This window comes from Nelusetta ayraudi, unplaced genomic scaffold (assembly GCF_046127955.1).
Source record: "Nelusetta ayraudi isolate G7.1 ecotype Tasmania unplaced genomic scaffold, CSIRO-AGI_Nayr_v1 ptg000016l, whole genome shotgun sequence".
Lineage (NCBI taxonomy): Eukaryota > Metazoa > Chordata > Actinopteri > Tetraodontiformes > Monacanthidae > Nelusetta > Nelusetta ayraudi.
In genome coordinates, this window is record NW_027466066.1 from 3,330,238 (window position 1) to 3,354,828 (window position 24,591).

Here is a 24,591-nt window from a genome sequence, read left to right on the forward strand (position 1 = left end):
TAAGGCTTCACTCCTAAGTACATTATGCTTATTTTCATTACGTAAATCACTAAAATAATAGGGAAAATGGATAAGGAGATATTTATTACTCTTTAAAATGATTAGATTTTTTTTTAAAGAACGAGTCATATTAGTCGTTTGGGGTGGTTGCTGCATTCATTTCATCATCAGTTGCTGCGATCCCTTCTCCTCAATGAACTTGGCAGACGATTTTGCTCGATCCATTGTTTGTTCACACACAATGATTCATTCATTCACTCACTGATTTGCTTGATTACCACAAGAAGTCTCTACCAGAACCAGTTTTTTGCTGCTGCTGCCTCTCCTCCGTCATTCATGCAGAAATAATGCCGTAACATTCACGAGGTGCCATTTCAAAACAAATCTTCTTTTTCGTCTTCTTACGATTCCCGACCTTAACCCTGACCTCTTTACTCAGCCTTTTTGACTTTGTGCCTACGGAAAATCCTCTTTACGGGACGCCGATACGAGGGCGTGATTTCGTGCTGCGCCCGTCATGGTTTTTTTTCGTGGGCCCCTTGTACGCAGAGTGGCGGACAATGAGTCAACAGCGCGAGGGTGACAACGAGGGGTGCGTGGGCGCTGAGACAGAGGCAGAGCGTCGCTGTGTACATGTACCACCGCAAAAGGTTTCTGCCGGCAATGTAAAGAAGAAGCATAGCTGAGATTTCGTCGGAACTTAAAAGCAAGACGTACTTCATCTTTCACTTTGCTTTGACATTTTCCAAGACAAACCTCGCCGCCGTCGTCACCTCAGATGCTGATTTAAAAGTTTCTCTGTATTTTCTTTATTACTACTATATATATGTAAATGTTTTCCAATTTAATTGAATTATATTTCCTGTACCTTATGACATAAGGAGAAAAAAAAAATTATGATTGCCTCATGAGAAACATGTATCCAACTCGATGTAATTTGTGCAATAAAAATAATATATATATATATATATATATATATATATATATTTAAAAAAAAGTTTCTCTGTGATGCTGATTTAGAATGTTAAGGGTGCTCGTTTTCTGGACCAGGACCGACATTTTCACTCCGTCCTGCTGATATTTGAGAGCTGCAGCCGCTTCACTGCCAGGAGTTTTGGACAAAAATAGCCAAAGTGACAGCAGCGAGCGCATTAAATTGATTGCAAACAAACAAACAAACAAACAAACACACACAAAAAAAAATCAATTGAATTGAATCGAACGAAGGAGTCGCTCTAACTCAGTGTGCGAGAATGTAACTCCACTCTCCCCTCTTTCTCTTTCTCTCTGCACAGTGTGTTGTTTCGTGGTCCACAAACGCTGCCATGAGTTCGTCACCTTCTCCTGCCCCGGCGCCGACAAAGGACCTGCTTCAGATGTGAGTACGCGTGGAGGGAGCCGACGTCCAGTTCAGCCAAACTCGGGCCTCCCTCACCTGTCGACAGCAGGGTTTTTAGACACACACACAAACACGCAGGGTTTTCTCTTGTGTTTATATTATATAAACGCCAGTACTTCAACGGTACTTCACTGACTGAACACGACAGGCAGGTGATGTAAGATGCAGAATTTTAGCCTCCTTCCGCCCGTCCCGCTTTGAACATTTCTGCTCGTCCATACAGCCATTTTTAGAAATCCCCTTCCTGTTTTCCCCATGAATGCAGTCGTGAGATTTGGCCCGTATGCTAATAATGTCTTGGACGTGCAGTGGTGTCCTCTTTAATTCTCATCTGAAAGGTGGCACGACGCGGCACTTTTTATACCGTAATCCTCCTTCTCTGGAGGGCCTGAGAAGTGCTTCTCCTGCCTCTGATCAGTATTGTCTGAAGCGTTCTTCGCTCTGCTCGATGGCGTGGAGTGGGAGGGGTCGGGGGGGGGCAAAGAGACAAAGGCGTAAGCTGCCACCTCTTTCCATAAGAGCGCTCTAATGGCGCAGCCTTCATACTCTCAGAAAACCCAGGGGTCTTTGAGTTCCTCGCCCCTCCCTCAGTGGGATGCAAGTCTGAGGAGTGCACTCGGTAAGCCGCCTCCGGAGAAGTGGCCGGGTGGCTTCCGGAGGGAGGCTCGTTCCGTCCCCGCGGGCTCTCGGAACCTTCCCGATTTCATCACCTGTTCCTGCCACTCAGCTACCAGTGCTTCAATGCCTCAAAAGGTCTCGAGATCCCTTTGAATTATTGTTAAGATGTACCGTTAAATCGCGTCTGGGTTATGGAAATAATTAGCTTCACCCGTATGCAGCTGTTTCAAACTAGGGCTGCAACTTACGATTTATTTTAATCATCGATTAATCTGTGCCCTGCGATGACCTGCCGAAACCCTAAGGGCAGAAACAAGCGGGTATTGAAAATGGATGGATGGATGGATGGATGGATTAATCGCTAGATTATTTGATTAATAATCAGAACCCATTCATTTCCAACACTCATGGTGCAAATTCACAGTGCAGAACAAAATATTCACTTGAACATTCCAAAATGTACGGTAATCTCCATAAATTAGCAATAAAAAAAAAAACACTAAATGGACTAAAAAAAATATTTTTAGATAATTAAATAGTAAAGTGCCCAAAAAGCGGTATATTTTTGTTGAAATTGACCTGAGCTTCAGAACAGTAAATAAAAGATACAAATTTAGAAAATTTCACAGGATTTGTCTGAACATGATAATCACGACACTATAATGTTATACACTACATACACACAAGTTAAGTTTATTATTCACAACATTTCAACACAGAAGAACATTATAATGGAATAAAATGAACAGAATACATGACAACAAAAATCAATGTGAACAATCTCAGCCCTGCTCTCCAACTGTCCTGAAGGAGCCGACGTTCAATGAACTTTCCATGCTGGTCAAGCTGGATAGCGAGTGAACCAGCAGCAGCAGCAACTGGAGAGTCGTCACATTTACACTTTGGGACCAGCTGACGTTTAGGATTCGACTTGGCGGTTTCAACCGGAGCGCCCCTTGAAGTTGGAGTCCCTGCTCGTAAACTCTGAGCGCACTGACACAAACAATCAATGATGAAATTTGTTGCCAACACTTTTATCGACTCGTTGTTGCGCTTTTATCGATTTGCTGTTGCAGCCCTATTTCAAACTGACCCGTCTTGCCGTTCCTGGAACATTTGCTCTCTGGCCCCACCTGAGGTGGGTTGTTTACTCGTTGGGTGCTTTTCGTTCTACAGTTTCGCCTTTCTTATCTGATCGGCCTCCCAAAATGTACAGACGTGTAATTGAAGACCTCGTCGAGGGGTCTATTCTATTATCCGGTTGGAACCCGCCCCTCCGCGGTTCTTGCCCCCTATTGTCTGGCGCTCTTTAGCTCCGTCTTGTACATCCTCTATTTAAATGCCACTCCACCCAGGAGGGCCCTGCTCTTAATTACGGGGCCTCGCCACCGCCTACGTTGTCTTTTCCTTAATGAGTTCACGGTCTCATGAACTCGGCACCTGCGCCGTGGGAAGGAGCAGGTATCTCCGCTGCAATCCAGATGCACATTTAAATATAGCAGGTGGAAGGGAGGAGGTGGGGGAGGTGGAGGAGGAGGAGGATGGGACGCGACTAAGCATAAGGAGGAAAAAGAACATTTGATGGACATACTTGCTTGATTATAAAACGCGTTACCCAATCCTGTGAGCGCTGGAACGTCCAGGCAGCTAAGTGGAGTGTGTTGTTGTTTTTTTTTTTTCCCCAGCTTTGCACCGATTGACACAAACGTTTTCACCCACGCGCAGCTGCACAGACGCGGCTTTGTGAACTTTATGAAACGGCAAGAAGATTTTTCAGCAATTTTACAGCGTGACTGCGCGACAAATTTCCGTTCGCCGTTTCTTTCGAGCGGAACAATGGCAGGAGGAGCCAAGTCGCGCTCGCTCTGGATTCGGCTCCATTCCGCCAGACCGTGTTTTTCTTTCCCTCCGGTGCATCTTTTTTCTCTTTTTTCTTTCTCGGCGAGATTATGGAAATCCTCCTTCCTTTTATTTTCGCTTGTTTCTGAGTAAAAGAAAGCGTGAATATTCAAATGACTACGGGGGCTGACTCTTGGTTCGCGTAACATTTTTGGCGCGCTGGTGTGCAACCGTTTCGGAGGGCCGGATTCAAGGAGCGCCGCTCCGCTCGTAACATGGCCAAATATTTTCAAACTCGGAGCAGTCTCGGGGCCGGCGGTGTCAGTTCGTAGCTGGATCACTCACAAAAAAATATGAAAGTGAACCTAATGGATGATGGTGCAACAGTTTCTTGTTTCTTCTGAAAGTTGTTTTTGGTTTGTCTTGCGGGAAATTGAATAAATGTTGGGTGTCACACATTAAAGGGTGCGTTACCGTAGTGATTATCTGAATATCACCGGTATCATCAGAGATCACATTTAGTGCAGCGACATGGCCTTGAGTGTGTTATTTCCACTATTCAGCGGTACAAAATCTACCACGGCCCAAGCCATTGCACAATAGGGGCGATTTGTTGAGTTTTCACAACACTGCAAACTCTGTACAGACAGTCTTGACGTCTCACGTTGACTTTTGTTCATTGCGTCATTCTTTGTACCCAGCAGCTCTGACGTTCGCCACAGTACGCAGGAACGTAGCCTCGGTTGGTACGGAGATTTCAAACGGAAGATTTTCACGCCAAATCAAATTTTCTTGCACCTGCCGACATCTTCTGCCTGTGAAAGTACGAATGCTTTGTATTGCCGACAAAGACGCACACACACACACACGTGCAGACCCTGCGCTACCAATCTGAACGAGTGATACGACACCTGTTTGGCAAAGTGACACAGTCCCACAGCTGCTGTGCTCTCTGCTATCTTTGACAGTCATCAGAACTCACTGTTGTGTAACAGGGGGACGGTGAGGGAGCTCGAGAGATTTCGTTTTGAGATATTGGAAAAAGAAACGTCTTTTACACGCCGCTGACGATGTGAAGAAACTTTTCTGTGACTCACAAATGCGAGGCCGCGGACGCCTTCGCCTAATAGAACGTCCGCCGCGGAAGAAGAAGAAGAAGAAGAAGAAGAAGCAGCAGCCGCACAAAGCAGACGGAAAAACTCCGCTTTCATCCGGATTGGGTTGTTGTCGGCGGCAACGTTGCCTCTGCTGTCTGCAGCCACCGGCCCACCGCTTCCATTTATACCTCTCGCCAGGTCTCTCCTCCTATCAGCCTTTGCCAGCGATGTACGTTTAAAAGAAGAAGTCAATTATAGATCTGGGTTAATAGAATGGGCTCCCCGTGGGAGAGGTCGAGGGATGAGATCGTCTAATGAAGCCTACATTTCACAACCACCGCCTGCCCATGGTATAGAACTCAGTGTGTGTGTGCGTGTGCGTATGTGTGTGTGTGTGTGTGTGTGTGTGTGTGTGTGTGTTGGTTTGACCAATTGCCAATGCAGATGATTTGAAAAAAAGTGTTGCCAACTGGAAATCAATGGCGTCCTCCAATCAAACAGCAATCTCTTTGTTTTACGTCTTCGTGAACACGTCACCGAACACGCTGCTTTACATGTTTGCACAAATAACGTGACGCGTGCACATTTTTCATGCATCGATTTTCTGTTCTTTTCTTTTCTTTTTCTTTTTCGCCGCCTGTCGACTTCAGCGCCGAGTCCTGAAGCGGGACGATAACGACTTGTTCGTCTCCCGCCGAGTCTCCCTCTGTGTGTGAGAAGCAGGTTTTCTCGCTAGCTTCAAACCCATAAATAGGCTTCTATTTTTGTATGATGAATACAAACTCTTTTTCTTCGAGGTTTTGACTCCATTAAATGGTGGCCTCAACATAAATTGTACATATATATATATATATATATATATATATATATATGTATATATATATATATATATATATATATATATGTATATATATATATATATATATATGTATATGTATATATATATATATATATATATATGTATATATATATATATATATATATATATATATATATATATTTCAGTTGTAACTTTTCAACTGAGCTTGTCTTTACACGTGCTGTACAAAATGTACTCAACAACGTTCAATTCAAGAACTGTTTTTCCCTCCCTGCTTTTTAATGGGCGGCGTGTGTTTTTGTTTATAGGAATTATGAAAGGAAGGGTTAGGGAACAAATTTTGTTTTGTTTTTGTTTTTGTTCCGTTTTTAACAATGAAGGCACGACTCCGCCCCTGTTTACGTCGTTCAAAAAAAAAAAAAAAAAAAGTGACAAATTTATTCAGGGACAAAAAGTCGAATCGGTGACACCGGGCTTGGGACTCTTCTGTCAGCCTGCCCGTCACGCGGCGCCGTGATTGGCAGCGGAGGACGAGCGTGTTGCACGTCTCAGCACTGTCTGTTGGCTAAATTTTGTCGTGGGGGACAAAGACAGACGGCAACGTGTTGGACCGAAACAATAGACGTGAGTGAAAGCATAATGACAAAAAAAAAAAAAAAAAAAAAAAAAGCAAGCGGCAAAAAACGAAGTGGTGCTTGCGAGCGTGCGTGCGTGCGTGCGTGCGTGAATGCATGCGTGCGCGCGCCTCGACGATGACTAACTGGCCGCCGATTACTCGGCCGCTGCGCTCGGATGTTTCGGTTTAGACACCCGGCAACACAACATATGCCGTGCAATACGCTCATTTGTCAGGGAACGCCGCACGCCGCACCATCTGCTTTTCGTCCGAAAAGGCGGAAACGGTTGCCTGGAATGAGGTTTTTTTTTTTTTTAAGTTGTAAAGCACGTACAAAGTAAAAAAAAAATTAAAAAAAATAAAATCAGGTGTCGAAGAAAAACAATCCAAATTTACCACATTTTTTTTTTTCTGTGCCTGTCTATCAAATTTCTGTCATTAGAGTAGCATTGACAGTTTACCCGTGTGTGTGTGTGTGTGCGTGCGTGCGTGCGTGCGTGCGTGTGTGTGCGCGCGCCTAGCACCTTCTCATCGCTCAGAATGCCTCTTCTTATTTGTTATGGCTGCCTTAGCTAGCCGCTCTGTGGTGCTCTCCAACCGCCGGCCTTGAAGGCCTCACACAGACGCCCCTCCTTATCTTGTGTAGCTGTTTAAATCCACCTGCTGCCGCTCCCCAAATCCAAGTTCCCCAAACACAGACGCTGCATCTGCGTCTGCAATTGGAGGAACAAGACCGAACGTTGGCCTCTCGCCGGAGTCACGAGTTCCACTGTTTCGTATTTTCTTGACAGTTTTGGTTGTAATCGGTTATTTACATAGCCGGTTCCTGGGTATGCCCCTTTATCCTTTGTTTGCATTTGTGAGGTGAGGTGAAGTGTTTGTGTTTTGTGTTTATGTTTTTCATGTTGAACGACATCACCAGTTGTGTTCCTGTCATTAATTTTGTTTTTATGTCACCATAGAAGAATTTCAAAAATGTGTTTACTGCCACTTTAGCCAGATAGCTACAACTGGAGGCTGGTGTGATTGCTGATAGTGGCCATGCATCCATCCAGTGGCAAGCTGTGACGCATACTGCGGCTTTTGTCTAAATTCTCGGGGGGTTTTATAAACCCCGTCCCTATGACTCCTTCCTCCTCGAATGTCAAACCTCAATTTTGTTTGGCCAAAGAATCCATGCTAACCTCTTTAGCACGAGCAGCGCTCTCGGCTAATTCCTGAATTTCATCACCAGTTCAACCGGCAAGCTGATTGGTCGAGTGTAAGCTTGAAGACCCATTGGAAACACTAGGTTAGCCGGCAGCTTGTTGTTTTTGAAGGGAACTAAAACCTCCGCTCAAAGTCGTTCCTGTCCTTGAGACGGACGAGACCTTGTCGAAAAACCTACTCGCACACAGCGCTGTTGCATGGTCACTCAGACTTGTTGGGTACACACACACTCTCACACACACACACACACACACGCACTTCTGAAGACACCTTGGGGATGCTGGGTGTAATTCAGGCAGCGGCAGCCTAAATTTAACATTGTTTTCCAGGACAGGTGTCGGATGGAGAGAGAGAGAGAGAGAGAGAGCGAGAGAGAGACATTGATCAGCTCCTTTTCTGGGGCTTGCGATGAATTGACACGAACACAGGCACAAACAGTCTACGCACGAGAACGCAATTGGGATTTGCCGTGTAACCAAACCGTAAACAATCACCAGCAACCGTAAACACTTTGTTCCCGTTGACATCTTTGACTGAATGGCACAATTTAATTTAATCGGAAGAAATTCTCTCGAGCCATGTGGACTGAAAGCCAAAACCTAAATATCTCAATAAAAAGAACTGGTAATGGAAACACTGAAATTTCGAAAAACAACAACAAAAAAAAAAAAACTCTCAAATTCCGCTGGAATGTTTTTTATGCTCTCATGAAGTGTTTTTTCCCCCCCGCAATATAGAGGTTATATCGCAAAATTGTCATTGAAAAACACTTTTTTCACATTTACGTGTCACCGGACGTGACGTACGTGGTCATGTGACCAGTTCACTTCAAGTGAAAATGACACATTATATTTGGACGGAGGAGGAAACCAAATATTTTTTACAATTCATCAAAGAGAGAAAATATAACCATTCTTCACAGCAAACAAATGTAAACAAACAAAGGCATACATAAGTCTCGTAAGTCTCGCGGGACAAGATTTTACGAGAATTATTGCTTATGTGCTTCACACATAAGCAGTAAGAAACACCCTCAAATCCCAATTGCATTATGTCAACATTTTTCGAAATATCTCTTTAATTTTGTGGAAAAACTGTAATGGGAACACAGTTTATGTTTCTTTACATTTACAGGCCCAATGGGTAACGTTTAACACCTGGTGGTAGGAAAACGTAATGCAGGCAAACGGACAGCAGTTGCTGTTTTTTTTATATAATTGACATCTTTTTTATATATATAATTTATATACAATAGCTATCAGACATTTGAATGCTGTCATACTGTTTGTCTTCAAATATTTTATTTCACATCAGCAAATTCCTTGTATGAAAGATGGACATTATTCCTTTATTTGAATTTATTTCATTGGAAGACAAAAAAAACAGCGGCCGCACAGTCGAAATCTTATGCAGGCTCGCAAAATAAATTTGATTTTTGCATAAGGTTTCAAGCGTGAAGCATTTTGGTTTTTTTTGATTTTTTGGCTTCTGAGTATCCAAGTCCAGCACGAGCACCTATTAAAACAGCATGCAAATGGTACACCACCACGTTCGGTATGTAGTGGTGCGATGAAAATGTATATTATTAGCAAATGAAAATGCAGTTAGTCATTTTAAAGAGTTATTTTAAAGTGACTTTATCTCACAGCTGTGTTCCATGTGAGGCCGATTGGGCCTCTGTGAGTTTTCCACGAGCACGCCTTTAAGTTTGGATTTGCAGCTGTGAGTATACCGTATGTGTGTGTGACTGGTTGGTGTGATTGGTTGGTCACATTGCGTTGATACAGATCTGTCTGCCCATTGAGCCGTAGTGCCACAGTGGCAGGTGCCCCCCCCCCCCCGACACACATACACACACACACTTCATGTGTTTCTTAAGTTTCCTTTCCTGTTCTGCCGTTAAAAATAAGAACAATGATGGTAAAAGAGTCCATCGTTGCTGCTGAATATTTAATGTGGGTAGAGCGCGTGCGAGTGGCGCGCTGATGGGACCTTGGGCCGACCTCCACCCCCCCCCACCACCTCACCCCCCGCCTCCCCCGCGCTTCAATGCAAAGGCACTTCACGCAGGATTGACTCGTGTTTCTGTTGCGTGCACCCTTTGTAGCCTCGCCGTACAAATTCAACAAAGCCATTTCCATCTGAAGTGTCTCCATCGGGTTACATGCAGATGCCCGCGTAAACAATAGCTACATTGGACGGGGTGTCTACGCTGTGCGCGCGGGGCCGGGTTGTGCCTTAAAAGCTCAAATCTATGCAATGCTGAGAGGAAGAAGGGGGCTGAGCTTTTATAGACAGTGAGGATTAAACAACCGTCACGTTTGGCCAGATGCAGCAGTTTCCTGCTCTGTGGATTTGAACGTCCCACTTCAAACCCTTTTACGGAGGATCTTTCATGTTCATGTTGGAACGCAGCGGAGCATCCTTGAGCTATTGATTTGACGACGCACTCTCTGTAAATCTGGAGAAAGAGTGCTGGAGAAAGTTTAGCCCTTTGTTTACAGCCGCAGCTAAAAAAAAAACACTGGCTTGCAGCTTCCTGTTTTTGCCGATACTTTGTCGGACCTTCTGCATGGTTGGAGGGGGACGAAGACGAGGAGGTTGCCGGTCTCCAGCTGTCCTCGACAACAATGATGGAAGTATCATTGCCCTTTGTGACATCATAAAAGGCCGATCTTCGGGAAGATCTAAAGTTCAATAGGCTAAAGACACATATTGTTAGTGGCAGAACACCTGCTGCTACCTTTCATGTTGCAGGTTGTTTTCTTCTTCCTCTTTTTCTTTTCAATACCTCTTTAAGGTGACCAATCTCTCCCTCCTTTCTCCCAGGACCCACGGGCGAAGCACAAGTTCAAGATCCACACCTACTCCAGTCCGACCTTCTGCGACCACTGTGGCTCTCTGCTCTACGGCCTCCTACACCAGGGCATGAGATGTGACCGTACGTCCTCGCACCTCGCTCTCCATGTACAGAAATATACACCATACCCAGAGATAGTGCTGCAGGGGGCAGCACTGAGCAAGGACGCGTGTGTATACCAAAATCTGAGTAAAACAGCGTCCAGATTTAGAGTTCCTATTGCATGTTAGATGTTTTGGAGATGAAATGAGACAGGCCAGACTCACTTGATGTGTCCAGAAGAAGGATATATCTGTAGAAGGTTGGGTAGATGGAGGCAGCTGATTGGCTGTGGCCTCCACTGAAGGCAACAGCCTGAAGGTGAAGCTCCTCGATCGTACTCCAGTGACACACAGTGCTCTCTCAGCAACGTCAAACTCCTCACAACTTCTTCCTGTTGGTCCTTGTCAACACATTCATATTTGTGCGTGTGCCCCCCCCCTCCCCTCCTCCATCCAGACTGTATGATGAACATCCATAAACGCTGCGTGGCCAACGTGCCCAGCCTGTGCGGGACAGATCACACCGAGAGGAGAGGTCGCCTCCAGATCAAAGCTGAGATCAAGACCAACGTGCTCACCGTCACCAGTAAGTGTCTCTCGGCAGCAGAAGCGAGGGCGCTCGCCTGAGCGCCAGCAGGAAGGAAAATAGGACAGGAGCGCCCTCCTTTGGCGAAAATAGGGAACAACATGCAAATAATAAGGCAGTGATTAATTCGACGGTCAAACCAACACAGTTTGTCTCGTAGAACAGCTTTTCGACACATTATGTGTTGAAAATTCAAAAGATGGGTTTCACTTTTGTTTTATTTATGAGTGTTTGGCCTTACAGATGCACTTATTAGCACTAAACATTCAAACTCAGCAAATTAACCAATTTACACAGAGATGACGCATCAATGTCCTGATGTCACGTGAGAAAATATTCCAAAGCATCGCAGGTATTGATCGGATTGTGACATGAGGCGGGATCTTGTGTATATTGAGACCTCGAATAATTTGATTAAGAAAAAAAAAGGTGAAGTACCTTTTGCTGCCTACGGGTGGCATCTGAGGCCGTGCTTTTTGATTTTCTCCTCTTGTTCCCATTGGTGCCCTCACATTTCCTACATGTAGAATACTTTTTATTCCTCACAGATTTTTTTACTTATTTTACTAATATGTTATGTGACTTGAAAATAGATATAACCCTGAATTAATGGCAGTTTGGCAATTAACTTTAGTCCACATTAGTAAGTAGTCTAGTCTAGTCTAATGTTCATGTACACTTTTGTCAATCATGCAAACATGCACACGAAAACCAGGCCGCCTTCTGAGAAGCATCTTCCTCTCCCTCGCCGCTGAGCTCCGTCCCTCCTCTCCTCCCTCGGCCCCCCTTCCCCTCTCTCCCTGGTTCCCACGCTAGGAGACCGATCATTAGCTGGGATTGACTGTGGCAAATGATAAGAGGGCAGCGTTATCAACACAAGGACTGCTGCTCCAGCAATAAAGATACTAGCTTGCATGTAAGCTGCCAGACGGTACCGGAGGAGTCAAAACTGATCTGAATGACAAATGAAACCTTGGCCAAATCCTCATTTTATATTGGCGGGAACAGATCCTCTTAGTTGGTGGTTCACAATTTTTAAATTGTGGTTTTGCATTTTTAACAACGATTTAGCCTCAAGGTTCTGCACATGCTAGTTTTAATTTTGCTTTTTGTAGACCTGGTGATTTTTAATTTGATATTATTATTATTATTATTATTATTATTATTATTATTATTATTACTATTATTAGTAGCAGTAGTAGTAGTAGTAGTAGTAGTAGTATTATTATTTACGTATGTGTTTTTAATTAAAGCATGCAGCGTTTCATGCGTTTAATCAAATAGGCAGCAGGCAGTGAAGTACCCTTTGCAGACCATAGGGGTCAGTGTGGAACTATCGCCAGCTCTCTTCCCCATTGCAGCAAGGTGGAGTGGGCGATGAAAAAAGGAAGAAAAAAAAAAAACAACCCTCACTGTTGATGCAGACTTCGAGGTTTGAGGCTAACTCCACCTACTGAATGACTGAATGAATGAATGAATATGAATGAATGAATGAATAAATGAATGAATGAGTGCTTTATTTCGGTTTGAAAAAAAAAACAAAATTAAAATGAATTTATCAGGAAGAAACTGAAAAAGGAATCGGCTGAAGCCCCAAGGCTTATTTTTGCCTATCCTGTACCGTCATAGGATTAACTAAATAATTCACAATGAAACATCAAAACACATAATAGGTTAAACTGAAGAATCGAATGCAATCAAAATTCATTGTAACCTTTGATCATTTTAAATTTCTCCTTGAATACATCTTTATTTCATCGTTTCCGACTGCCCGGCAACGTAATTTACCGCTAACTACAGAAGTTGAAATTTGAATTATTATTATTGAATATTCCCATTTTTATTTTCATGTTTTGACATCTCTGTGTTTATAATACATCAAGAGTATCCTACGTACATATTCCCTCGTATGGAAAATGTTTTTACGTCGGTAAAAAAAAAAAAAAAAAAAATGTTTTTTGTCATTGCATTTAGCATCCACTTTGACGTCCACAGTTAGGGGGTGGGGGGGGGAATCAAACCTCAAAGAAGTCTGCACTGACTCACTACCACCACACAGGAAGAGTTGCATAGCCGAGCGGCGCAGGAGCTGGTGGAAGCTGGTTTAATCACAGAAATTGACATGGGTGTAAAGTGACACTTTATTGATCACTTTGAAGTCACCTCCTACAACCCTGCCCGCCCCCCTCATCCCCACCACATATCCCCACCACCCGCCTTCATTGGGGACATCAGAACTGCGCATCAGCTTCCAGCTCAAGGACGTTTCAGCAGGCGGAGGGGGCAAAAAAAAAAAAAAAAAGAAAAGAAAAAAATCAGGAAGCAGTTGGATGTTGGGTGGAAGGGGCCCTAAGTGGTTCCCAGCAGCCTGGGGTTGTTCACCTGCTGCGGCCTGATGCCCGCCCAGTATGGGAGACCGAAGCGTCGAAGCTGTGCTTTGAGGCGAGGTCAAGTGTCAGTCACTAACAACAGCACTGCAGCTGCAGCTGCAGTTTCTGGCCGTTAAGTTTCGAGTTCGGGGCTTTTCACTCACAGGATGTTAAATAAATCCCCACTGTTTCCATGTTTCCACAGCCGTGTTAGATGAAGCTGGGGGGGGTGCCTCTGCCTTTCGCAGAGGATGCTGCCGTGAGCGGGCGGTCCGATCCGATCAGAATCGGACGGCGTTTTCACACCGAGTCGACCACGCCCGACTCCAATCCCTCGCTGGGGTCTTTCTCGCGATGCTCCGCCGACGCCCACGCCGCCATTCACATCCCTGCAGTTTTGCTGCTGCTGCACTATCGCTCTGCTCATCCTCCCCTGCAGACTCCCGTCTGTGCCCCCCCCCCCTCCCTCCCCCCTCGTAAAACATATGCACGGGCCCGTCCAACAGCCTTGCGACGAGACGACACCCTACGCGGGCGCCCACGAGGAGGAACCCGTCTGCTCTCGCTCTTCTCGGGCGTAAAGGGCAACAAACCCTCCTCTGTTCCCCACCAAGTGTCCTGCGAGACTATTTGGCATGCAACCCTCTTTATAGCTTCCCTCAACCAGCATTTGATGGTCACTTTAACAGGCATCATCTAATATTTATTGACCTGCTCCGCCGAGGGTTTTCTTTTTTCTTTTGCGCCGGCTGCCGGTCTGTGTCTGTGGTTAACCCAGCGCGGCTCGGCTCGGTCCACCTCGGCTCGGCTCAGCGCAGGAGGGCGGCGGCTCCTTAACAGCATGGAGACCTCATTTCTCTTGGCCAGCTTGAGGTTTTCACACACTGCGATCTCTCCGGGAGGCTCTTCTTTTCAGTTACGGCTTGAGAGGATGCCGCATCCACCCCGCAGCAGCTCCGGGAAACCTTGGCATCCCACTTTTTAGTTGTCAAAGGAGCAATGAATTTGGTTGCGTGGCCCGATGTCACGTCTGAGTGAGGGCCTTGCCTTGCTGGTCAACATGGGAATGAAATGGAAATGGCTTCTGTTATCAACAAAAAAATCGTAACTTTCAAAATCTACGCAAAACTACACATTCGTACGTTGCGTTTTTCTGGTCCTGTTAAAAGTGAAATTGTTAATGGGAGCAGCTGATTTGTCAAAGGAGCTCTGAATTTGGTTGCGTAGCCAGGTTGGATTTCCACTCCGTCATCCCGCTCTTCCGTCCTGCCAAACTCCAGTAGGCGGCGTTTTCAGTTTTCTCTCTTCCCTGTTAGTAACCAGCTAGAATCAAAGGGCAGGAGGTGCAAGAGGGGCTCGCTGGTGACTGAACAATGATTGGCTGCTGCTGGCTGATCAGAACTGGTGCTGAAGGTTTTTCTGGGTGGACAACTTTGCCTCTGCTCCGGTCGTCACTCGTGGTTTGCCACTGGATGGTCACGTGCTGCCAGTCTTTGCCCCTCACGACAACAGCCGGCTTCCAACTGCATGGCTAAACAAATCTGATTGGTCCGCTTGAGTGCGATAGCCAATCACCTTCTGAGCCTTACCTTTCAGTACATGTACGTACGGTCTCTTTCCCTGAAGGAGGAAAGAAGGAAATTTAGGAGATGATCCACCAGGCCTTGCAAACGAAACTGAAAAGATGGAAATATCTAAAGAAAAGAACAGCAAGAAAAAAACTTGTGTCTTTGACGCCGCCTGAAGGAAACAGCAGCAGTGCATTCGGCTTCCTGTTTCGCCTTGTCGTGCAGAGAGCAGCTGAGGCATAGAAAAAGACTTCACTAAAATACAGGTGCGGTCCCCACTCGGCGTGACACTGACCCACTGAATGGAGACACTGAGACATGCATTTTCAAGGCCTCTACATTTGTAGGTGGATTTTGTGTGCGGCGGGTTCAGGTCAGTTTGGATTTTAAGTGTTCCTAAAAGGTAATGAATTATTAACGCTGCCTCCGTGGCGGAGAGGGAAGCCTGTGCCGGCGTGTGCAGCGGGAGAGTCGCCGGTGGGAGACTTTCTGTGAATGGCACTGGGCTCCAACCCCTGCTCACCTCGGGGTCGTGCAGAGTTTACCTGAAATCCATTGACAGATCATTGTTGCGCAACCTCAAGTCTTAATATTGATGGCATGGATTAAAGCAGCTCTAGGTAACTTTTCGACCATAAAATTATGATTCCAAACTCAGTAAAGCGGTAGATAAACGATTAATAGGATCAATGGTGCCCCCTCGGCAGCGAGAGGGGGGGGGGTCGTGCCGGCTGTAACTGCACTGCGTAACTTTCAAGCGCGACCCGACCCGAGATCCTGCATCATACAGAAAGCATCATATTTAACCCTCTGTTTCCAGCATCACTGTAACAAAAAAAGAAAAAAAAAAAGAAAAAGAAACTCCACATTTTTACACAGACGCTTTATGAAACCGAGCACATGTTGGAAGGGCAAACAAACCTGACGTCACTTCCCCTCATGCCTTTGCAAATCACATGATCTATTCGGCCAATTATAACGATCCTGGTGAGCGTCACTTACGGACCCGTCAGGAATCAGAACGAGCTGAGACACAGCAGCACGTACGACGTTGTGACGTCACGCTGGGAATAAACTCTTTTCTGCTGATTTTTCTCAGCTTTATCACAACGACTGAAAGACCATAACTGAATTTTTTTTGTATTGCGGTCTATGGGGAAAAATGCTTTTTGGGACCATGGGATTGTTTTTGCTGCAGTACCGCGAGTGGCCACTTGGAAAAGAAAATCGTTGCACCACCATATTGCCAGTCCGGTATCCAGTTCTAATAATACATCCATGCTGGGCAGTGGGTGTTGAGTTGTTGCCCTTGATGACATCATAAAGGGCAGATTTCTAAAAGCAAATAATTTACCTCACTCTTTCTGTAAAAATGAATGGTAAATTATCATACGGACTGTTTTCAGACATCTGGTCGGAGTTCACCGACGGGCTGGAGACAAACATTTCGCTTGAGTCGCCAAATTGTTGTCCAACGCGACGTTCATTTAACCGTATACAAAAAAAAAAACGAAACACACACAATAATTCCACTGCATCAGCAAAGTGCTTCATGCATTGTGCAGCTGATTGGAAAAGCTGCACTACGCGCGCCTGCCTGTGTGGGTTTTTATATGTTCTCGAGCGCAAGCTGCTTAAGACACAGCTGCACCAGGCCTGCTTCTGGTAATTGGTTGTGACCTCACAACTTGACCACTAACAATAATAGATTGTGCGCGCGCACACACACACGCACACACACACACACACACACATTTAACAATCAGGGGGATTTTACTCCACTGAAACACAATTACAAGCCAGTTACAGAGCGCCCACAAAAGGAGGATTAGCGTTGGAAATGGCAACCTTCATCCGTCTACATGGTCATTACAGCCAGATCTGGCAACCTCGAGGCGTTAACCCTCCATTCAGCTCCGGAGGTTCTTGTGAGTGCTTGTGTGTTGCCTCCAGTTTACAATGCCTAATTTAATTTGCCAATGTCAGGGGAGAGTTTTGTACTTAAGGAGATTACGGGTGGGAAGTTCTTGTTAAATTCAGGTCACACAGGCGCACGCACCCTCGCGGAAAGAAACGCACACCTGAGTAGGAGTTAAGACCTTATTTGTCGGTAAATGGCTCGCTGGTCAACACTGGGGACTGAAAATGAGACAATGTGTCTGGAAATGACACACAAAAAAGTAATGTATGTGCAAAAATCTGCATGTTGTGTTTTTCTGGTCCTGTTAAAAGTGAAAATGTCCAAGTACCAGGTGTTTTCTGGGCCCTCCAACCTTGTCGAGTGCTGTTGTTTATAAGTTAAGTTAAGATTGATTGACTAAAACCTTTAAAGACGCCTCTTTAAAGGAACAATTCAATCCTCAATAAAAGTCGGCAATAAACATTAACATACATTTGTCCATTGAATGAGTTTTACGATCATATTTAAATTGAGCTTGTTACTGACTACAGTAAAGCACTTTGTAGTAAATCCTTCTTTTATCATCTCTTTTTTTTTTATTAGGTTTTTGGAATTTAGACTCAACATTTTCTGAAAATCTCATTATTTATCCCCATGCCTCTCCTCCTCCTTCCTTTGCCACCTCCCGCTACTCCTCCCGTCCTTCTCCAGTCAAAGAGGGCAGGAACCTGGTTCCCATGGACCCCAACGGTCTGTCGGACCCCTACGTGAAGCTGAAGCTGATCCCGGACCCTCGCAGCGAGAGCAAACAGAAGACCAAGACCATCAAGTGCTGCCTCAACCCCACCTGGGACGAGACCTTCAAATTGTGAGCCTCGCTTGAAGTGCTTTTTTTTTTTTTTTTCCTGTTTATCCGCTCCTCCTCTTCCTTCTGAAGTCTGGAGCCCCCCCCCTCCCCCTCTAATTTTTTTTTATCTCTGCTTCTTCATCTCTCGCGCCGCGTGCCGTCCTCTAAGAGGATCACGTTCTGCCTCGCCTTTCCCGAGCATGTGTAACCGCTGGCGCTCTGATCAAAACATCTGCCCCCCCCCGCCTCACCCCCCATTCATAAAACCTTGCTTTTGGGGTTGTTTCCTGCAGTTGGCTCCAATTACATTCTTAATGAGCCGCATCACAGTGTGCAGAGAAGGAGACTCAGATTTGCATCTTCAAGCATCTGGCTGCAGATGTTCAGTCGCGGCGTATTATTTCTTTATTTTACTTTCACCCTCCCAGTGAGCTGGGAGAGATGAAAAGATGACGGGCCACTCGTACGCTGTATATATTGGGCATGTTGAGGAAGGGAGCGGGTGTGTTTCTGCCTGAGGGTTCGTTCGCACGGCAGAAAATGAAGTTCTGCAATGAACCAAAATTCACTTTAACCGCTTGTTTTCGAAGAGCTGCAGGCGCAACGGAGCTGTCGAAAGACTGGAAATGAACACAAATCCAACCTGTGCCTCTTGTGCTTGGACTTTGAGAGAAGGCGCTGCAGCACGTACCCCTTTGTGATGTCACATAGGGCTCTGATTAGTCACTGATAGCTCGCTGCAGTTCTGAGAACTCCTTCACTTGCTGCTTGCTTTTATCCCTTCAAACGTGCAGAAAGATAAGGAAACCATCTGCCTGAACCCAGAAGATTTTATGGGAGGCTGTAAACAGAGGGCTAATGAAAATGCAGTGTTCTGACAGCCAATAGAGGTTTTTATCAGATAGATAGATTTTTTCTTTCTTTTTGCTTTTTTCTTATCTTTTTTCTTTTTTCTTTTTGTCTTTTCGATCATTTGTAATAATTATGTATTATTTGTGATATATGTCAATATTGGGATAGGACTAGAAAAGCTCTGCTTCCTCCTGTTCCGGATTCAAACAAGTACTATTATTACTATTCTATTATTATTTCATTTATTTAAAAAAAAATATATATATATATAATAATAAAATAGTAATAAAGTTTAAAATATAGTTTACAAAAAAAAGAGAGATGGATGGACTCTATTCTTCTCCTTTAGGCAATTTCAATGGAGTGGGATGCAGTTAATTTTGCACCAGTCCGCAAACCGGAGATGTGAAAACTCTGTGCAATAGTGAAGAGAAGCTTAAACGTTCCCAGCGAGGCGTCGCCCCGCCGCTGATCCCCACCTCGCCTCTCTCTGCTCCCCAGCCACCTGAAGGAGTACGATAAGGACCGCCGCCTGTCGGTGGAGGTGTGGGACTGGGACCTGACCAGCCGCAACGACTTCATGGGCTCGCTGTCCTTCGGCATCTCGGAGCTCCAGAAGCAAGGAGTGGACGGATGGTGAGAAGTGTGGGGAGGGGTGGATGGACGGACGGACGGACGGACGGACGGGAAGCCGCTAGGCACAGCGACAGTGTGTGTGTGTGTGTGTGTGTGTGTGTGTGTGTGTGTGTGTGTGTGTGTGTGTGGGTGAAGGTGACCTGGTTCATTACTGTGCTGCATTAGAGACGCTCCGGCTGAAGCTTCCTCCTCATCCCCCCCAATTTCAAACTCAGGTGATGCCCCCCCCCCAGCCCCCCGACCCCCCGGCCCCCGTGCCAAACCGCTCTGCCTCCCTCCCCCTCCCCGCCCCCGCCTCCGTATCCCTCCATCTCCCGCCTCCTCTCCTCTTTCTGCTGACGGCGCTCTGTCAGGGCCTCCTAACGAGATGCCGGTGTTTAAGGTGGCGGAGGAGGCGAGAAAGACGCCGTTAAAGGAACAGGGGGGGGGGGAGAAAAAAAAGCTGACGTTCAAAGAGGAGGAGGGAGCGTCGCTCTCTCTCTCTCTCTCTCTCTCCCTCGCTCGCTCGCCCCAAAGCCTCGCGGCTGCTGGCACCAGTCGCCAGGGGAGAGAGAGAGAGAGAGAGAGAGAGAGAGAGAGAGAGAGAGAGAGAGAGAGAGAGAGAGAGAGAGAGAGAGAGAGAGAGAGAGAAGAGAGAGAGAGAGAGAGAGAGAGAGAGAGAGAGAGAGAGAGAGAGAGAAGAGAGAGAGAGAGCTGAGGTTTAAAGGCAGAAACCCTGCAGCCCTGCAATACCTCCACACACACACACACACACACACACACACACGCAGCCAGATCACCTTCATCGAACGTGCCTTTGCCGCTAAACAGACGTGGCATTTAATCAAAACCCGATTTGTGTATAAATATATACGTATTAAAACACTGTTAACCCACCTGGTCGCTCTATCAGGATTCCCAGCACGCGGGAGATTCGTGAGTGCTGAGAATTGATCGCGACCCCGACGCGCTCGCCGCGTAATCTCCACCAGCCGCCCGGCTAAATGGCAACGCCATATATTTGTTGGCAAAGGCAGTTCGTTTAAAGCGACGTCATCATCTCGAAAGACTTTGATTGAGAGGGAGAGAGAGAGAGGGAGAGAGAGAGAGAGAGAGAGAGAGAGAGAGAGGAGAGAGAGAGAGAGAGAGAGAGAGAGAGAGACTGGCCATCAAAGGCCAAAAGCGCAGGTGATGCCACTCTGCAATTGTTCGGCCCAAACTCAGCAGCCTCAGTCTTCCGGGAACTTTCCAGGGAAGCAGCAAAAGAGAGTTTCCCCAGCAGAGTGACAAGTTGTGTCACCAAAGCATAAACGGCCGTTGCCAAGCGCTTCATTGCGATTGCAACGGTGGCGCCGAAAGAGACGCGAGGCAGCGGCGGCGGCATCAGACGGGGCGGAGGAAAAAAAAAGAATTCTCCCCGTATCGATTTTAATAAACTGTCTTTTTCTTGCGAGGACGTCTCGTCGGATGGGCGTGAAGCAGAATGAATGGCTTGAATAATCACCTTTTTATCCTCCGAGCCCTCCGCCGTTTCGAATCCAGCGCGCTAACTGTAAGCCGCCCGGGCCGTCGGCGGACGCGGGAAAAAAAACAAAAAACAAAAAAAAAAACGATTAAATTGCGTGAGCTAATTGGGAATTGATCGCGCTGTGAACACCAACCCGCACCCCCACCCCCTCCACCACCCTCCCCGCTGCAGGTTCAAGCTGCTCTCCCAGGAAGAAGGCGAGTACTTCAACGTCCCCGTGGCTCCGGAGGGGGAGGAGGGCAACGAGGAGCTCCGGCAGAAATTCGAGGTGCGTTCGGGAGAGAGAAAGTCCACTGGTGTGTGGATTTTTATTTTATTTATTTACGTATTTATTTATTTTTATTTGTTTATTTTTTTAACGTGAGAGCATTTGCGAACGCGTGCCCGCTATGTGTCGGCATGTGTGGGGCAGCGTGTGCCCACTGTGTGTGTGTGTGTGGGACTGAATGAGAGCCTCTCTAGGAGAGCTGTTAGCAGTTGGCAGGCGCATTCGTGCTACCATCCGGTCTGGCACACTGCAGGTCCAGACCTTTGTGTGTGTGTGTGTGTGTGTGTGCGTGTGTGTGTGTGTGTGTGTGTGTGTGTGTGTGTGTGTGTGTGTGTGTGTGTGTGTGTGTGTGAGAGAGACCGGTAGGCCCACTCATTAACACATTTGGCAGTGGAGAGGGGAACCCTGCTCTGTTGAGCTTCTCCCCTCTCTCACTCTCTCACTCTCTTCTTTTTTTCACCACCTCTCCTTCTGTTGTTCTGACACGAAGCCACCAAAAGGCTCGAGCCGCCCAGGAAACGTGGTGGTCGCAGAGCCAGGTGACGCTTCCGTCTGGGAAGATTAGCTTTTCAGCCACTTTTTTATTTCGTAAATCAAAATATACAAGAGGTCCGTTTGTTTAGAGGACACACTGGAAATGCTAAATAATAATCCTAACGTCAGACTGGAAAATCCACAGGTGACAAAACCCAAATACTACCGATGCACATCGAGCTGACTGATTAGCATTTATTTGTTAGCTAAGCACAAAGCTAATTCGTTTTTTTTGTTCTATATTACATTCCCAGTCAAAAGTTTGGCCACACTTCCTCATGCAATTTTTTTTTTTCAATCTCTACACCTTTCCACACTGCAGACAGATACTGAAGACATCAAATACATGAGCAAGATATATGTAATTATGTAACAAAGAAAAACCTGTTAAATAACTCGAAACATGCTGGTTATGAAAGGCGGCTATTTTGAAGAACTTAAATAGAAAAACGTGTTTGAGTTATTTTACACTTTTATTGTTTCCTGCATAATTCCATGTGTGTTCAATCAGTACTTTTGATGCCTTCAGTGAGAAACTGCAACGTCAAGAGTCATGAGAATGAAAGAAAAGACACTCCTGGAGGCCAACACTCACATTGTGTGGTACAAATCGGCACAATTCACATTTTCTCTAGAAAAACTCGTGTTTATGTGACCTCAGAGTCTCCTCTTTCAGACTATTGTACTGAAATAGTGTTTTGCTTCAACTGATGTGTCAAATACAGATGTGAGAACTGTGTGTCTTCCTCTTCCATGTCTTCCCTCTCTTTTCTTCTTCTTCTTCTCCTCCTCCTCCTCCTCCTCTGGTATCTGCTTTGTCCTCCGTCACCTTCAGTGGGCCCCAGTGTGTTCCTCTTCCTCTATCTGTTTTCCCTTTCCCTCCATCTCTTCAAGGTCACACGGTCCTCAGACGTTCACTGAGACATAATCTCGGGGGGGGGGGGGAGCCATCGGACGCATACACTCGCTCACACACTCGCTCACACACACACACACACACACACACACACACACACACACACACACACACACACACACACACACACACACACAAGGAGCATCTTCTAGAGACAAAGACGCTCGCAGACACTGCAGACAGAGGAAGAGTTCACATATTGGTAACACGACCTGCGTTGCCTCCGTTCGACCTGTTTCACCGTCAAGGTCACATGAGTAAACACACGGGGCTGTCACAGTTGGGAGCGACGCATTTCATATCTATCTCCCTCGCCCACAAGTGGAGAAGAAGTTTGAAGAAGCTAAACTGAAAGCTAAAGAACAAATAGAAAAACATCCTGACTCTGTTCTCATTTTTATTTATTTCTCTCTTTTTTTGCACACTGCCATGACTTCTGCTGATCCCCTCACTGTGTGTATGACAACAAAAAAACACACGCACACACACACACACACACACACACACACACACATCAATAAAAAGCACATGATTAAGCAAGGAAAATAAAACGAAGAAAAACATTTTGGACTTTATCTGAGTGGGAAAAAGAGGAACACTTATAAAGGAAGTGTCCCCAAAGGGATAGTTTACCCAGAATGCTTTGCGTATGCGTGTATGTATTCTAATCCATGCACATGAACGTCTTGGTGAACAGGTGGTAACATCACAGTTTTTGATGTCACTGGCACATCTTTTGAGACACTGGATGACATCACACGTAGTTTGTTTGCTCTTGCTGTTTTACATATATATTTTTTTACGTTGGAGACCGCCACAAACCTCAGAGGCCACTTACCATTATCCATCACTTATGTCATCGGAGCCTCCGCCGAGCAAATTGATGAGTCATAAGTAACAATGGATGAATCACCAACTGATGAATCCTGGATGAAAGCCATGTTGTCAGAACAGGAGGAGGTGTCATTAAATAAATGCCAAATTTTTTTTGTTTTATTTTATTTTAAATAATATATTTATTTATTTAAAAGGGACAGTGCCAGTTGATGAACATGTGCATGTTTAACATGCCAGAATTAACCAGAGGCTATTTTCCATCTGCAGTCCCCGGCAGGTCAGAAGAAATAAAACAATACAACGACAAATACAAACAAACTGAAAATCAAATCAATCATTCAATCATCAAATTCAAACAGAAGGGCAAAATGAACACTATAAAAAAAATACTTTACACACCCACACCCACTCGGCTAATTCTGTGGCCTGACGTGTCCGAGTTGAAACTTCAGAGCAGCAGAGACAGAAAGTCAGAGGGCAGCATTCATCACTCTGAGAGTGTCGGCTGCAGCACGCTCTGCTGCTCACAAACACCTTCACTCAGCCGCCCGTGTGTGTGTGTGTGTGTGTGTGTGTGTGTGTGTGTGTGTGTGTGTGTGTGTGTGTGTGTGTGTGTGTGTGTGTGTGTGTGTGTGTGTGTGTGTGTGTCAGAGCAGATGGAGACAGATAGAGCCTTTTATCCATTGATGAGCCGAGAATCGTACGGGTTGCAGCACTTACACACACAATAAGAGGCACTGTGCGCGTACACACACACACACACACACACACATACAGAGCAGACAGTGCAGGGAACGGCGGAGTATTCGGATGCTTCACCCCGGCAATTTCCAAGACGGGGCGGCGAGAGAAAGGAGTGCGCAGGACGGAGGGGAGTGCAGGGAGCCTCACCGTGGATCAGCAGTTTGAGATAAGATAGGACAAGATGTACTCATCTCACAACTCTCAGCTCAGGGAGAGCGCCGGCCTTCCTCTCTTTTTTTTCTCTTTCTTTCTTAGCGCGTGTGCGTTCGCGTCTCGAGAACATCTTTTAAATTGAGGCGCGGCTTAACAAAGTGGAAAGTAAGATTATAATTAGATTAGATTTTTTAAGATTGCTTTGCCGCCGCGCAGACAGGAGGGCCAGGGGAGCTAGACAAGGTCGAGACGGAGACAAATGGGCCGAGGGAGAGAGCGAGAGAGAGAGAGAAATAGTGAAATGAGGGGGAAGAGAAGCAAAGTTGTCACAGACTCAGGTGAATAGATGGAGCTGGAGTCACAGGGCGAGCGAGT

General features: G+C 45.9%; 1 protein-coding gene across 2 annotated transcripts in view; it reads left to right on the top strand.

Moving 5' to 3' along the window:
* LOC142886743 (protein kinase C beta type-like) overlaps positions 1–24,591 on the top strand; it is an 85,940-nt gene that overhangs the window by 22,964 nt on the left and 38,385 nt on the right. For both annotated transcript variants that reach the window (XM_076023877.1, XM_076023876.1), the window contains exons 3-8: positions 1,296–1,378; positions 10,428–10,539; positions 10,957–11,085; positions 17,634–17,790; positions 19,123–19,257; positions 20,936–21,032. In XM_076023877.1, coding sequence (XP_075879992.1) covers positions 1,296–1,378; positions 10,428–10,539; positions 10,957–11,085; positions 17,634–17,790; positions 19,123–19,257; positions 20,936–21,032 — 713 coding nt within the window. The remainder of the gene's footprint in view (positions 1–1,295; positions 1,379–10,427; positions 10,540–10,956; positions 11,086–17,633; positions 17,791–19,122; positions 19,258–20,935; positions 21,033–24,591) is intronic.